A 13,509-nucleotide genomic window follows, 5' to 3' on the forward strand; every position below is an offset into this window, starting at 1 on the left:
AAAGTGATGAAGACAAAAGAAATATATCCAGACACCACTCTCTGTACAATAAATAGCCGCCTTATTCCAAAAAAGAAAAAGAAAAAAGCGCGCGCACACATAATCAACCCTCCCAGGACCTTGCTTCTTGAGATGGGACCATCCCTCCCATTCCCAGGCCCTCCCTCGGGAGGGGCTCTCTGAGTGGGTGGGGCCCGGGCCAGCTGCCCAAAGTCACCTGAGTCCTCTCCCTGACCCTGGCTGGCTGGCTGTCAGAAAATCCATGTACCTTTATTTTCAGATCAGGGATTAACAAACACGCAAATAAAAATGCTGAAAGTTCCTCTGCAGAGGAAGAGAAGTGAGTCTCTACTTCCCCGCCTGAACCCCCCACCCGCCCACCCAGAAGAGAGGATGCTTCTTTGTGTCCGGGACCGGCTTGCTCTGTTTTCTGTTCTCCAGCTGGGAACCCACAGCCAGAAGCAGCACCAGGTAAATGACTGTAGTTAGGGCACAGGAAGGGGAGGGAACACTCCTTTCAGGGTTCACCACGGGCCAAGGAGCAGCCAGTGAACCCCAGAATCCATTTTGGCCCCCCTCTTTCTCCACCAACTACCAAAGGAGAAGGATCGGAGGAAACTGGGGACCACTCAGTCCTGAGTCTGTTGTCATTAGTTGGTGTCCTCCAACCTGATAACGCTCTTTCTGTTCCTTTCATCATGCCATCTGCTCAATTGGGAAAATAGTTATAAAACTGGCCTTCAGTTTCCTTATCAAAAGGAGAAGGGGCCCCAGCAGGGGAGGAGCTGTCGCCACTGGAAGGATAGGGGGACACACGCCTCCTCTTAGAGTCTCCTTCGCCCAGTCCTGAATCCCCGGACTCCGGTCGGAGCGGGGTGATTTCAGTCCACAAGGAGGCGGAGCCCTGGTCCTCTAGCCCCCGCCCCTCTGAAGCACCAGGGCCAGGCTCCATGGGCAGAGTCCGCATGGGGCGGAACCAGCTGGCCGGACCCATCTTGGGAGGGTACTGGGGGGCCACCGGCCAGCCAGCTCCAGGTGTCAGGACCTCCTGGCCTCTGTAGTAGGACACGGTAGGCCCAGGGGCCGAGGGCAGGAATGCAGGCTTCATGCTGACTGCTCGAAATTCGGCCTCGTAGCTATGTTCCCGGGGGGGCCCCAGCCAGTAAGACTGGGGAACCACATCCTTGGCCTGGCCAGGAAGTTCAGGGTAGAAACGACTAGGAACAGGATACTGGTTGGGCAGGAGTGAAGAGTAGTGGTCTCCCCCAAGCAACTGACAGTTGGGTCCAGGCGGGGAGGGGACACTGGTGTCAACAGATGCATACATGCTAAAAAAAATGGAGGCAAGAAGACAGGGGTCAGGAGCAGTACCGCTCACTCATGAGCCTGCTTGCTGCCCCACCCACCCTGAATCCTTCTTTCCTGGCCCACCCACCCTCCAGCACCCATCCCAGCTCTTCCATCCTCAGGGGCAGAGAAAGAAATGTGCTGAGCACACGTCTGGGGGCCTGGTCTCAGGAGGGAGCAAGAGGAGGCCTCTGCAAAGGTGAGTTGAAACCAGTGGCACTTACGACTCGAAGTTCTCCCGGAATCCTTTGGCAAAAGGGTTATTATCAATTTTCAGCTGAGTAATCTAGAGAGAGGGGAAAAAGAGTCTCCTGAGTTCTGAGTGTGGGGCTAGGAAACTTCAAAAATCTCTCCCAGTCTCCCTGCCCGGCCCTCCCCGCCCCAGGCTCAGGCCCACCCTCAGCTCCTGGGGCAGCCTCACCTCGGCGTTCTGGTAGGCAGTCACGGCGATGAACTGGGTTTCTTGGAAAGTAAAGATATGCGTGTTGGAAGCATTGCAGGTCGCCTCTGGCTCTCCATCGTTCACCTCGACGATGTGCAGCCGGGGCTGGTACTTATGGAGGGACTGGAGCACAATCATCTGAGAGAGAGCAAGAAGGTTGTGGGGTGGGGAGGAGGGAGTTTGAAGGATCCCCCACCCTGAGGTCATCACGTCCATTCCCCTTTTTGACACCATGTAACTTCTCCCAGGCCTTCCAACTCCAGTCCCCAGGCCCCTGGAGGAACCAATTCTACCCTCTTGCCCCATTTCCTATCCCCAGATGTCCACTGTGACCGAGATATTAGCACAAACAGGGCTTTTCAGGACATCCATTCCCTGGGACCACAGGTACCAACTCTATGCCCGGCATGGTACCCTAGTGATGGCAGCCTGGAATTTGGTGGAGAAACCCCCCAGCCTGGCTTGGCCTGTGTCAGCCTGAAAGTGACACTCTGTGTGCCCTGAGATGCAGTTTCTTCCTACTTCTTCCCCTCATGGTGGGTAGGAACAGACAGAGTCAGAGAGGAAGAAAAGTGACTCTGACAAAAACAGTATCAGCCTGCAGGACACCCCGTGGCCTCTGTCCCAGGGGGCGGGGACAGGACTAGCCCTCGGGGACAAGTCCTACCTGAGTGGCATTGTTGGAGGCCCCTTTGTTGTTCGTGAGCTTTAGTTTCCCGAACGAAACTTCCTGGCGCATCCAGTGAGCTCCAGTGTTGGGGGAATCTGGGTGGACGTACAGGCGGTTTCCTGTGGACAGTTAACCTGTTTGGCACGCAGCCCAGGGCAGACCCACAGTGATGTGGGCCTTCTTTGCCTGTTCTGAAGGGAATATCAAAAAGGATGCAGGAGGAGGACCAGAGGAGGCAGGGAAAGGGGAGGTGTGGGCAGAGGACAGAGCAGAAGACAGGTCAGAGCAAAGTAGAAGAGAGATGATAAGCAGAATGGAAGGGAGAAGTGGGAAGGGGTGACGCAGGATAGGAAGGATGGGGTGGGGTGGGGTGGGAAATTCAATTCCCAGGTGCTGGAGCTTAGAGGTTCCTCCTGGATCCACCAGGGGGCGCCCAGTCTTGGAGAAAAAGAGTGCCCACTCCCCCCAAGCTGGCACATACCTGGCATGCTGCCCTCGGCCTTTCCACACTGCACCCATTTGCCGCTCTGATACCGCCAGTGGTGCTGGTCCACCAAGACCACGTCCACGAACATCCGGTAATGGCTGGTGGGCTCCAGCCCAGCCACAGTGAATGACAGGAATGGAAACATCCGTCTGGGGAGAACAAAGCAACCCAGCGATGTCCACCAGCCCCACCCCTCAGACAGCCACACCATGAGCAAAGACCATCACTGGTGTGGAGTCAGCTTCCACCCTCACAAGAGCCAACTGGACATGTTCGGGAAGTCTGCCAGCCATTTGTTAAATAGCCAAATTTAAAAATTAAGTTATATAAACTCACAATGAAATACAGGATGGGGCAAAAGTAGGTTTATAGTTGTGAGTACGCGAAACAGTTTGTTCTTATGTTATTTTTCACATGAACAACTGTAAACCTATTTTTGCTCCACCCTATACTATGTGTGTGTGTGTGTATTTTTTTATCCTCACCTGAGGATATTTTTCCATTTTTGTTCAGATAGAGTGAGAGGGACAGAGAGGAAGAGAGAGAGAGAGAAAGAAACATCGACGTGAGAGGGACACATCAAGTGGCTGCTTCCTGCATGACCCCTGACCAGGGCCGGGGACGAATTGCAACCGAGGTATGTGCCCTTGACCGGAATCAAACCTGCGACTCATTGGTCCACAGAGCCAAACTGGCCAGGGCCACCCTGTACATTATAAACCAAGGCAATAAATACTCAAAAATCATCACTTCCCAAATCTTTCACTACATTTCCTATCGTCTCTGCTGTTGAGTATATTTACGTCTATTGTATCTGTATGTGGAAATCTAGACAATATGCCCTAATCCATGACTCTTCCCAGTTCCGCATTCAGTAATACCATGTGGGTAGTTTGAAATCAGCCACCATCGGAGTATTTATACCACGGAAATCAGCAAACACTATGAATCAGGGCTTCTAAAAATGTTTTTCTTTCAGAGGGTCAGTTGCAAGACATTAGTTGCACACCACTGTCTGTAACCTTAGTTTGCTTCCTCGAGGGGACTAAAGCCTCAAGACAGCCCCCCACAGGCAGTTCCCACTAAGTCCTCGAGCCACAGACCCCCGAGCCCTAGTCTGGCCTCAGTCTGACATCCATTTTCTCCACTGTGGCTCTCACGGTGTTAACGTACTCCTAGCCGCATGGCACCCAACCACGAGCTCTTCCTGCCCCATCCTCCTGGGCCTGATGTCTGTAGTATGGCCTTCTCCAGGCCTGGGCCTCCAGAAAAGTAGCTAAAGTCCTAGGTGGAGCTTTCCATCTACCTGAAAGAGGACTCAGACAGTCCTCATGCTCGTGGTTTTCAGGGAAAGTGGGGAAGTGGGTGTCGGAATGCTGCATTATTGTGCCAGGGTAATAATTCAGAGAAAGAAGCACTCCCATACCACAGCCATCTCCGCCACCTCCACCATCACCGCCCCTTTACCACTGTCCCATCACCACCATCACTACAACAAATACCTCCACCATCACCGCCCCCGTCACCACCACCATCACCTCCGTGGCACCATTATTTTATCCCCTCCACCATTATATTACCACCACCACTACAACCACCACAGTATCCACTTCACCATCACTGTCATCACCACAACCAACACTTCCACCATCACCACCATCACTACAACCAGCACTTCCACCATCACTACAACCAAACCTCAACCATCACCACAACCATCAACTCCACTATCATCATCACTACGATACCCCCTCCACCATCACCACCATCACGACAACCAGCACCTCTACCAGCACGAGCCATCGTCATCTCCAGTGACATACCCTTTCTCTTCTAACATATGCAGGACGAGCAGAGTTTTCAGGATGTCAGAGTTACCGTCATCAGAATTATTTTTCATTCCCACATGTCTCCCCTCCGCCTATGAGAAGTTCCATAGATAGGAAGAAAGACCAAGTCAGGAAGCCTGGGGGAAAGAGTTCTAGGGCCCTAGGAACACGATTGGGTGGATCCCAGTCCCCAGAGGGTCCCAGAGAAACACCCATAATGACCCTGGGGAGGTCTCACAGGAGGGCATTATCAGATTCCGGTCTTCCTCAGACTCTCCTGGGCTGAGATCAAGAGACTTAGCAGCCCTGTGACACTGGATAAGTTAATTGTCAAACCAACTCTCAGTTTCTTCACCCATAAGTGGAGATAATAACTCCTGTCCATCTTTTCTCTGACCGCTCTTAAGAAGTTCAAAAGATGTGAAACTCAGCTCACCCCGTTCTCCCATCCCACCCCATCCCACTTTCTTCCAGGCCAGAGCTGTCAAAGCCCTCTGGCCAGGCTGAAGGACCCTGAGCAGGAGTCCAGCATCCCAGTCCCACGCCCTGGGTCCCAGGGGCTTGGCAGGCCAGTCAACTTGAGAAATCGAAGGTTAGGAATGAGGCCTTGAGCACTGGAGGGTGACAGAATATTTATCCGTTCCTACCACCAACTCATTCTATGACGGTGGTCAGGCCCTCACATGTTCTCTATGTGGTCTCGGGTTCCTGTCCAAACTTGCAGGGATAAAGGAGAGAATGGCACATGTTCATTCAGCCTCTATTTATGCAGCAGCCAGTTCATTGAACCCGTCCTTTGAGATATAAAATGTTATTTCCCAGTTTGTACTTGAAGAAAACGCGGCTTGAAGAGGGTTGGTGATGACTCCGTGGTGGGACAGCAGAGCCAGCCCCCGACTGCAGAGCACAGGCTGCGGTCTCTGTCCCTCCGTTTCCTTTGTCACTAGTAGAGGGAAATGGAGGACACAGGAAGAGGATGGGTGAAGGGGAGAGGAGAAGGGAGGTCTCAATTTCACCCTAAAAGTCTAGAATCACCACCAGCTGGAATCCCAAAATAGACCCTGATTTACATGACACCTTGCTGGGAAAGAACAGGGAGTAAAGATGGGTCTGGTGCCCAACTGAGACCCCCCTAAAAAACCACTGATCATTCTGCTCTCAGGGGACAGGGTCCAAGACCCCAGATTCCTCTGGTGCCCCTAAAGACCATCCTGCCTAGAGATATCTGCAGTGTCACTGTATCCTCCCCCGATCCCAAACACCTCTGACATGCTCCAATTCACTGCCGCTAAGTACAAATTAAAAGGAGACAGTTTTTGTCCATCCTGTTGGCAAAATGTTTCAAAATTAGTGATATCTATGTAATGCTGATGAGCCTGGGGAAACGGGTCCTCTTGTACACTGCTGGTGGGGGTGTAAATTGGTACCACCTTTCAGGAGGGTTCTCTGGCCATGCGTTGTCCATATCAAAATGCAAAATGCACTCCCAATCAGGGGGTCTCCCCCTCCCACCGGCCTCAGACCCACTTAATAGAAATCAAACGGCCATTAGCAAACGGCCGAACAGAAAGCCAAGCGCTTTTCACCTGCCCTAGGAGAACGAAAGCCAGTCAGCCCAAACTAAAGCAGCCTTAAATCTAAAAATGTTTTGAAAGATTTATAAAGTTCTTGGAATTGGAAATGTAGAGAGGGGAAAAACCACAACGGCCGTGAGGCCAGCGACAGAGGATTGTACGGGACCAAGATTGTTTTATCAACCCCTTACTTCACACATACACACACAAACGCAAAGTGAGCTACTTAACAACAGAACTACCCAAAGTTATCTTAATTATAATAATCAACTAATCTCACCCAGAAAAGTGGGGATTGCCAGCAATTAATGTACACCCACACACCCACACCCAGACACCAGCCTCTCTCTTCCTCTACTGAGAATATCTACCGTCAACTCTTATATGCTCGCCAACACATTCATAGCACAAATACGGTGCCACCCAGAAACACAACACAGGTCTGGGCTGGACACCATCAGGCACCCCAAGTCTCCACTAACACACAAACTTGAACATCAAAGTCTCCAGTTAGCCAGTCAATCAGTTTGCCCTCAATATCCCCCTCCCAGCTCCATCTGAGCAGCCAGGATCAGTCCCTGAGCTGGAATCACTGTGCGCCCCCGCCCCCCTCCCCCATTTGTTCCTGCCCCTGGAGGACAGCATGACTGTCGCTGGTCCATACTGAGGGGTGGGACTAGGGTGGGAGGGAGAGGAAGGATCTGGGAGCAAGTGAGTCAGCTCAATGCAAAAGGCTGTAGGGCTGTGGGTGGGCCTGAGGCTGGAAGGATTTTTCAAAAAGGAAGAAGGCCGTGGGTGATGTGGTGGTGACTGGCAGGTCACTGGAACACACGGAGGGACAGGCCAGCCTGCCAAAACAGAAGCACAGAAAGGGTGCTGTTCTCTGAGCCCAACTCTAGCTTTCCAGAAGCCAGTGGCAGAAAAAAATGGCCACCAATGTCCCAGATCACTGGAGCCCAAGCTCAGATATGGGGTGATTCAGGGCTGATGGGACTGAACTGGGGGTGGTGTGTCCTCTGTCCTAGTCACCTCACCATGGGGCTCCTGAGGCCTGATCCAAAGGGAGGAATCAAAAGATATGGTGAGAGACCTCTACTCTCTTCCAAAAGGGAGCCTGTAGTGTCCGAAAGCAGTCCCTCGGGGTGATCAGACGTGTAAGGATTGTAAAACACATTCACATACATGCACGCGTACATGCTTATAAAACAATCAGGACATTTTGATGACATTCAGGCATTTCTTTTCAGGTTTGCTAATGGTGTGTTTATTTTTATTTTATTTTATTTTATTTTGGTTAGTCTTCACCTGAGGATATTTTTTCCATTGATTTTTTATTTTATTTATTTATTTTTAGAGAGTGATAGAGACATCAATGTGAGAGGGAAACATCAATCGGCTGCCTCCTGCACGCCCCCCACTATGACTGAGTCCACACCCAGGCATGTGCCCTGACCGGAAATCAAACCAAGACCTCCATGGGATGATGCTCAATCCACTGTGCCACACTGGCTGAGCCCCACTGAATTTTAGAGAGAGAGAAAAAGAGAAACATCGATGTGAAAGAAACACATCGATTGGTTGCTTCCCACTCGAACCCTAACCGGTATATGCTCTTGATAGGAATTGAACCTATGATCCTTTGGTCCTTGGGCCTATGCTCTAACCACTGAGAAAAACTGGCTAGGGCTTGTGTTTATTTTTATTTTTTATTTATTTATTTATCCTCACTCGAGGACATTTTTTTCACTTTTTGTTCAGATAGAGCAAAAAGGGAAGGAGAGAGAGAGAAACAGCGACGTGAAAGGGACACATCGATGGCTACCTCCTGCATGACCCAACCAGGGCCGGGGACAAACTGCAATCCAGGTATGTGCCCGTAGCGGGAACCGAACCCGGGTCTCTCTGGACCACAAGCTGACGCTCTAACCACTGAACAAACCGGCCAGGGCTTGTGTTTATTTTTTAAAAGCCATTTTTAGAGGTCCATAAAGAAATTTTTAAGCATAAAATAAAATTGTGTCTAGGATTTACTAATTCTCTTTTTTTATATACTCACTCGAGGACATTTTTGTACTTTATCTTGAGATATAGAGTGGAAGGGAGAGAAAGAGGAAGAAAGAGAGAGAAACATCGATGTGAGAGAGACACATCGAGTGGCTGCCACCCACACGACCCCAACCAGGGCCGGGGACAAACTGCAACCGAGGTACGTGCTCTTAGCGGGAACTGAACCCGGGCCTCTTCGGCCCGCGTACCGAGGCTCTAACCGCTGAGCCAAACCGGCCAGGGCAGATTTACTAATTCTTTACACTATCACTAATACAGTTGCAGACCAGAGGGGTAGAAGTGAAGTGAGTGAGGATAAAGAAGAGACAAGATTGGACCAGAGTGGACAACTGTTGAAGCTGGGTATGGGTAGATGGAGGTCCATTACATTTTTCACTTTACTTTTGTATATACAGTTGACCTTTGAACAACACAGGGGTTAAGGGCGCCAACCCTAATGCAGTTGAAAATTCACTTATGACTTCTGACTCCCCAAAAACTTAACTACTAATAGCCTACTGTTGACCAGTAACCGAAGCCTAATGGATAACATAAACAGTCAATTCATGCATATTTTATGTTATAGGTATATATTGTATCCTTATAATAAAGTAAGCTAGAGAAAAGAAAATGTTACTAAAAAAAAAAATCATAAGGAAGAGTAAATGCATTTACAGTATTCATTGAAAAGAAAGAGGTGTATGTATAAGTTAAGACACTCAGTTCAAACCCATATTGTTTGAGAGTTAACTATACTGGAATTTTTCATAATTAAAAGAAAAGTAAGTGTATGGATCTAAAAAGGAGACAACAAAACTTGTCAAGAGAGAATTATTTAGCAGAAACAGAAAAGAAAGAAGGAGGCCGTAGGAGCAGAGATGAGGGACCCACACTCGGAGATGCATCCCCCGAGACACCTCCCTAAACAACCTGTGGGCAGACCAGAGCTGGCCCAGCACCCATCAGGTTCCTGAAGTTCTGGCTGATGGTCCATCCACCCCATCTCTCGGGGCTGGAGGGGCTGGGGCCTGACAGCAGGGTGTGTGGGAACCCAGGCTCTAGGGTGGGAAGATTTCCTGACCACACAACAGGGTGGAGGCCCAAGTTCAGATCTCTGCGTGACGGAATGTAAGCTACCTACTATCCCTGCGCCTCAGTGCCCTCAGCTGTGTAATGGGGAGACCGCTTGACCTATCTAGCGCACAGAGAAATAATGGAAGTGAAAGCACTCTGAATGCGTCAAGGCCCTTGGACAGCGTGGGTGCTGTTTTTGCTCCTGGCCGTGGGAGAAACTCAGGCAGATACCATTTGATTTCTGGTGCCAGTTCTGCCAGAGGCGGGTGTGCTGTGTAATCTCACAAGAGTCTCTGTCTCTGGGCCCATTTCCTTGTCTGTGCAAGGAGGGGACTGGACAAAATCTTCTGGGTCCCCTCCAATTCAGACACAGTGGGACTAGAAGCCTGGGTTGTGCCTGGGTGTACCCAGAAGGGTTAGGGTTGGGGAGAGCAGAGAGGAATTATTAGAAGGCTTAGGAGATGAAGGTCATGCCATTGAAGAAAATGCCAACTTTCCTGGGGCCATCCCAGGGAAAGAGGAACAGCTCAGCAACTTGAACCAATTGTGGTGGGTGGGCAGGTCCCTCAATCCCAGGCCACCCCACAGAAGTAATCAGGAGGGAAGAATGTTCCAGTGATACCCAGATTGAATGCCAACCCCAGGCCCAGTATGGCCTCTCCCCTCATTCTGCTCAAACCCCATACTTCATGTACCTTCTTCAAAACTTCCCAGGTCCACTGATGACACAGCCCCTCCACAGACAGGTACTTGCTGGTCCCTGCCCACATGGGCCCTCCTGAGAAAGGTGGGTGCACACTCTCACATGCCAGACACAGGCAGGGCCTGCTCAGAGTCTTGCTTACTAAACAAATACCACATAAGTCGCAGGTTTCTCTTTCTTTCCCCACGCAGGAGGCTCTCTCCGGAAACAGCACACCCGGCCCCAAACCCTACCCTTCATATACTGAGCCCAGGGGGCCCTAAGCCATGGGTTCCTCAGGATGGACCAGTGAATATGTGGACAGGGTCTCAGGGGACAGAACTCAAAGGGTACGGAATATGGGACTGGCTGCCAGCTGGGACCCATGGGTTAGCTTCGCCTGCTTGGGCCCATGGCATTTGTGCCCTCCAGCAGCAGCCTGTTCTTGGAAGGGATCTGTGCCCCCCCACACACACACACACACTTCACCAATCCCCCAACACACTTGCACATACACACACACACACACACACACACACACACCAGATATATGAACTCAAAGTACTACCGGAAAGGAAACTTGGCGACCGTGTCTCCATGTCACTAAATCCTAGTCTTACCACCCCTCCCAAAACTGACCTGTGAACAGCAGCAGCAAGAGGCTGGGTGAGGTGGGCACCAGGGGCCCCCAAAGATGAGCGCTGGGTTAGTGCCGGTTACATTGCAAGACTCTGCCCTCCCTCTCCAGTCCCCACACACAAGGGCTAAGAGGTGTCTTGACCTGTCAGACATACAGTATTAGCAACCCCTCTGCCTACTGCTACCCGGACTCAGGCCGAGAGGGGGGCACGCACCAATTCTGGGTGAACCTCTAAACCACTCTCATCCATCCCTCTTTTGAGTCTGCCCGTTAGTGTCATCTCCCGGAGTAAACAACCCCGGTAACTTTTCACTACCAGCCCCTCTCCTTCTCTCTAAAACCTAAATCAAAACAGCGTGGGGCACGGAGACACTAGCAAGTCTAGACAGGAGAGAGAGAGAGAGAGAGAGAGAGAGAGAGAGAGAGAGAGAGAGAGAGAGAGAGAGAGAGAGAGAGAGAGAGAGAGAGAGAGAGAGAAACATAAAAACACGCGTCCGGGCTCCAGGCGGGCTGGACCGAGGCAAGCGGCGGGCGCTGCGGCGCGCGCCTCACTCACCGTCCCTGCTTGGTGATGATCATCTCCGTCTGGTGCTGGTTGAACTTGGACCACAACAGGTGGTTGTTGAGCGCGACTCTCAGCTTCCCTGACACCTCCAGCCCGGCCGGCAGCGCATAGTCCTCGCGCGGCCCCGGGTAGAGCCCGGCGCGCGGGTCTGGGGCCGCGTAGCCATCCCCGGGCGGGTAGCCCTCGGCGCCCGGCGTCGGCGGGAAGGGCTCGCCGGGCCCGGGGAAGCAGGCGGCCTGGGGTCGCGGCGGGTAGGCGTAGGCTCCGAGGAAGCGGCCCGGTGGGGCGGACACCAGGGCGCCCCCGGCGTAGGGCGCCCCCAGGCTGGCGCCCCCGCGACGCTCGGCCGCGTCCTGCACCACTGGCTCCGGGTAGAAGTAGCGGTTCTGCGGGTCGGCGCCCGGCGCCCGGCCCTCATCGCTCGCTGGCATCGGCTCGGTGCCCGTCAGCATGTCTCCGCAGCCCGGCTCCACGATGCCCATACGGGGCGGGAGGGCACCTGGCTGCGGCCGTCGAGGGCCAGCCCCCTTCGCGCGGGGGCGGCCCAGAGGGTCCGGGTCTGGAGGGCGGGGGCGGGGCGGGGGCCCCGGGGGCGGGGGCCCCACCGGAATCGGGACTCGGACGCCTGGGTCCTGCGCCCCGTTTGGCGGGCGCGCGGCAGCTCCCGGGCTCCCTCTCTAGCAGGCCGCTGTCACCAGCTTCGCGGCGCCTTTGCTGTGGCTTTATGAAGCTCTCTGGATGCTCCACACACCCGCCACCTCGGCCCCGCCCCGCCTCACCCCGCCCCCTCGTGGCTAATACTTGACAAATTGTACGCGGGCGACCAGAACTGGAAGGCCCCCACGGTGTAGACCGGCGAGTCCCCGCGCGCCTCGATTGCAGTTACAGACTTTGCCTTCTGAGAGAATCAGCCCATCTACCTGAAACGCCAGCCCGTTTCTCTTCTCTGGACCTTCATAGAAATCCCCCCCACTTTTGAAGGCTCAGTTCAAAGGCCCCCTCCTACGGGAAGCCTTCCGTGATGCCTCAGATGAGACCCAATGGACCTTCTCGCAGCACTTGCAGGCTCAGTGCCACTTCCACCATGAACGTTCAACGGATGCCCACTGTACCCAGGCTCTGTGCTAAGTGGCTTTGCCCGAAGTGTTTGCGCTTTCTCACTGCCAGAGGCCCAGGTGGGCTGTGTCAGCTGCATCCTGTCCCTCGAGGCCCAGGGCAGACCTGGAACCTGGTTCCTTGAGGAACACATCCCACAGCAACCTTGGCTTGCAGGGCCCTGGGCCAGGCTGGGCCCACAAAAGCTCCCTGGCTTGGGCATGGCACCAGGGGCACTAGAAGGGCACTCTAACTAGCACTGGGCTGTCAGTGCTCATACTCTCTGGACTGGCTCTGCCTGTCACTCAGGTGTGTGTGACCCGGGAAAATCATTTCCTTTGTCTGAAAGTCAGCCTCAAGTGCCTCAGTAGAAGATCTTCTTTTCAGAGGGGCTGAAGGGGTACCCGTGCAGCACCTTCCAATCCATCATTACATCTAGATGGAAAAGCTGCTTTGAACAGACGCAGAAGCCAGCTAACAGGAAAGAAACCCGCCATGTGTACTGAAGGGGTGCTCAGGTGATAGGACTATGGCTTTTCTGTCTCTATTTTTCCTTTTCTCTTGACTAATGTAGTTATAGTCCTTTAATGATAAAAACTATCCTTTTCACCCCAATTGAAAATAGCATCATTGGGACTTTTCCTGTATATAAAGATAAAACAGCCCTGGTCAGCGTTGTTCAGTGATTAGAGCATCAGCTCGTGCACTGAAGGGTCTCTGATTCGATTCCCGGTCAAGGGCACGTACCTCGGTTGCAGGTTCGATCCCTAGCCCTGGTCGGGGTGCGTGCAGGAGGCGATGTTTCTTTCTCTCTCTCTCTCTCTTCCCTTCCATTCTCTTTAAAAATCAATGGGAAAAAAATACACACACACACACACACACACACACGTACTCATGTAGCCTTTGCCAGTTTGCTCAGTGGTTAGAGCGTGGGCCCAAAGACCAAAGGGTTTCGGGTTCAATTCCAGTCAAGGGCATGTATCTGGGTTGCAGGTTCAATCCCAGGCCCCAGTCAGGGTCGTGCAGGAGGCAACCAATCAATGTGTCTCTTTCACATC

General features: G+C 52.6%; 1 protein-coding gene across 1 annotated transcript; it reads right to left on the bottom strand.

Moving 5' to 3' along the window:
• Positions 1-397: 397 nt before the first annotated feature.
• TBX21 (T-box transcription factor 21) lies at positions 398-12,031 on the bottom strand. Its single transcript, XM_036269213.1, has 6 exons — positions 11,348-12,031; positions 2,941-3,095; positions 2,457-2,578; positions 1,769-1,927; positions 1,572-1,633; positions 398-1,328 (listed from the first exon to the last, which is right to left on the bottom strand). Exons 1-6 carry the CDS (start codon positions 11,836-11,838, stop codon positions 710-712), a joined length of 1,608 nt encoding a protein of 535 aa, XP_036125106.1. The 5' UTR covers positions 11,839-12,031; the 3' UTR covers positions 398-709.
• Positions 12,032-13,509: the final 1,478 nt, after the last annotated feature.

Source organism: Molossus molossus, unplaced genomic scaffold (genome assembly GCF_014108415.1).
Source record: "Molossus molossus isolate mMolMol1 unplaced genomic scaffold, mMolMol1.p scaffold_m16_p_19, whole genome shotgun sequence".
NCBI classification, from domain to species: Eukaryota; Metazoa; Chordata; class Mammalia; order Chiroptera; family Molossidae; genus Molossus; species Molossus molossus.

Excerpts from the sequence above, each read along its gene's own strand:
- TBX21 (XM_036269213.1), bottom strand. The coding sequence starts at position 11,838 with ATGGGCATCGTGGAGCCGGGCTGCGGAGACATGCTGACGGGCACCGAG. Across the intron at positions 3,096-11,347 it reads ATCATCACCAAGCAGGGACG|ACGGATGTTTCCATTCCTGT; the intron begins GTGAGTGAGGCG and ends TGTTCTCCCCAG. Across the intron at positions 1,928-2,456 it reads CCTCCAACAATGCCACTCAG|ATGATTGTGCTCCAGTCCCT; the intron begins GTAGGACTTGTC and ends GCTCTCTCTCAG.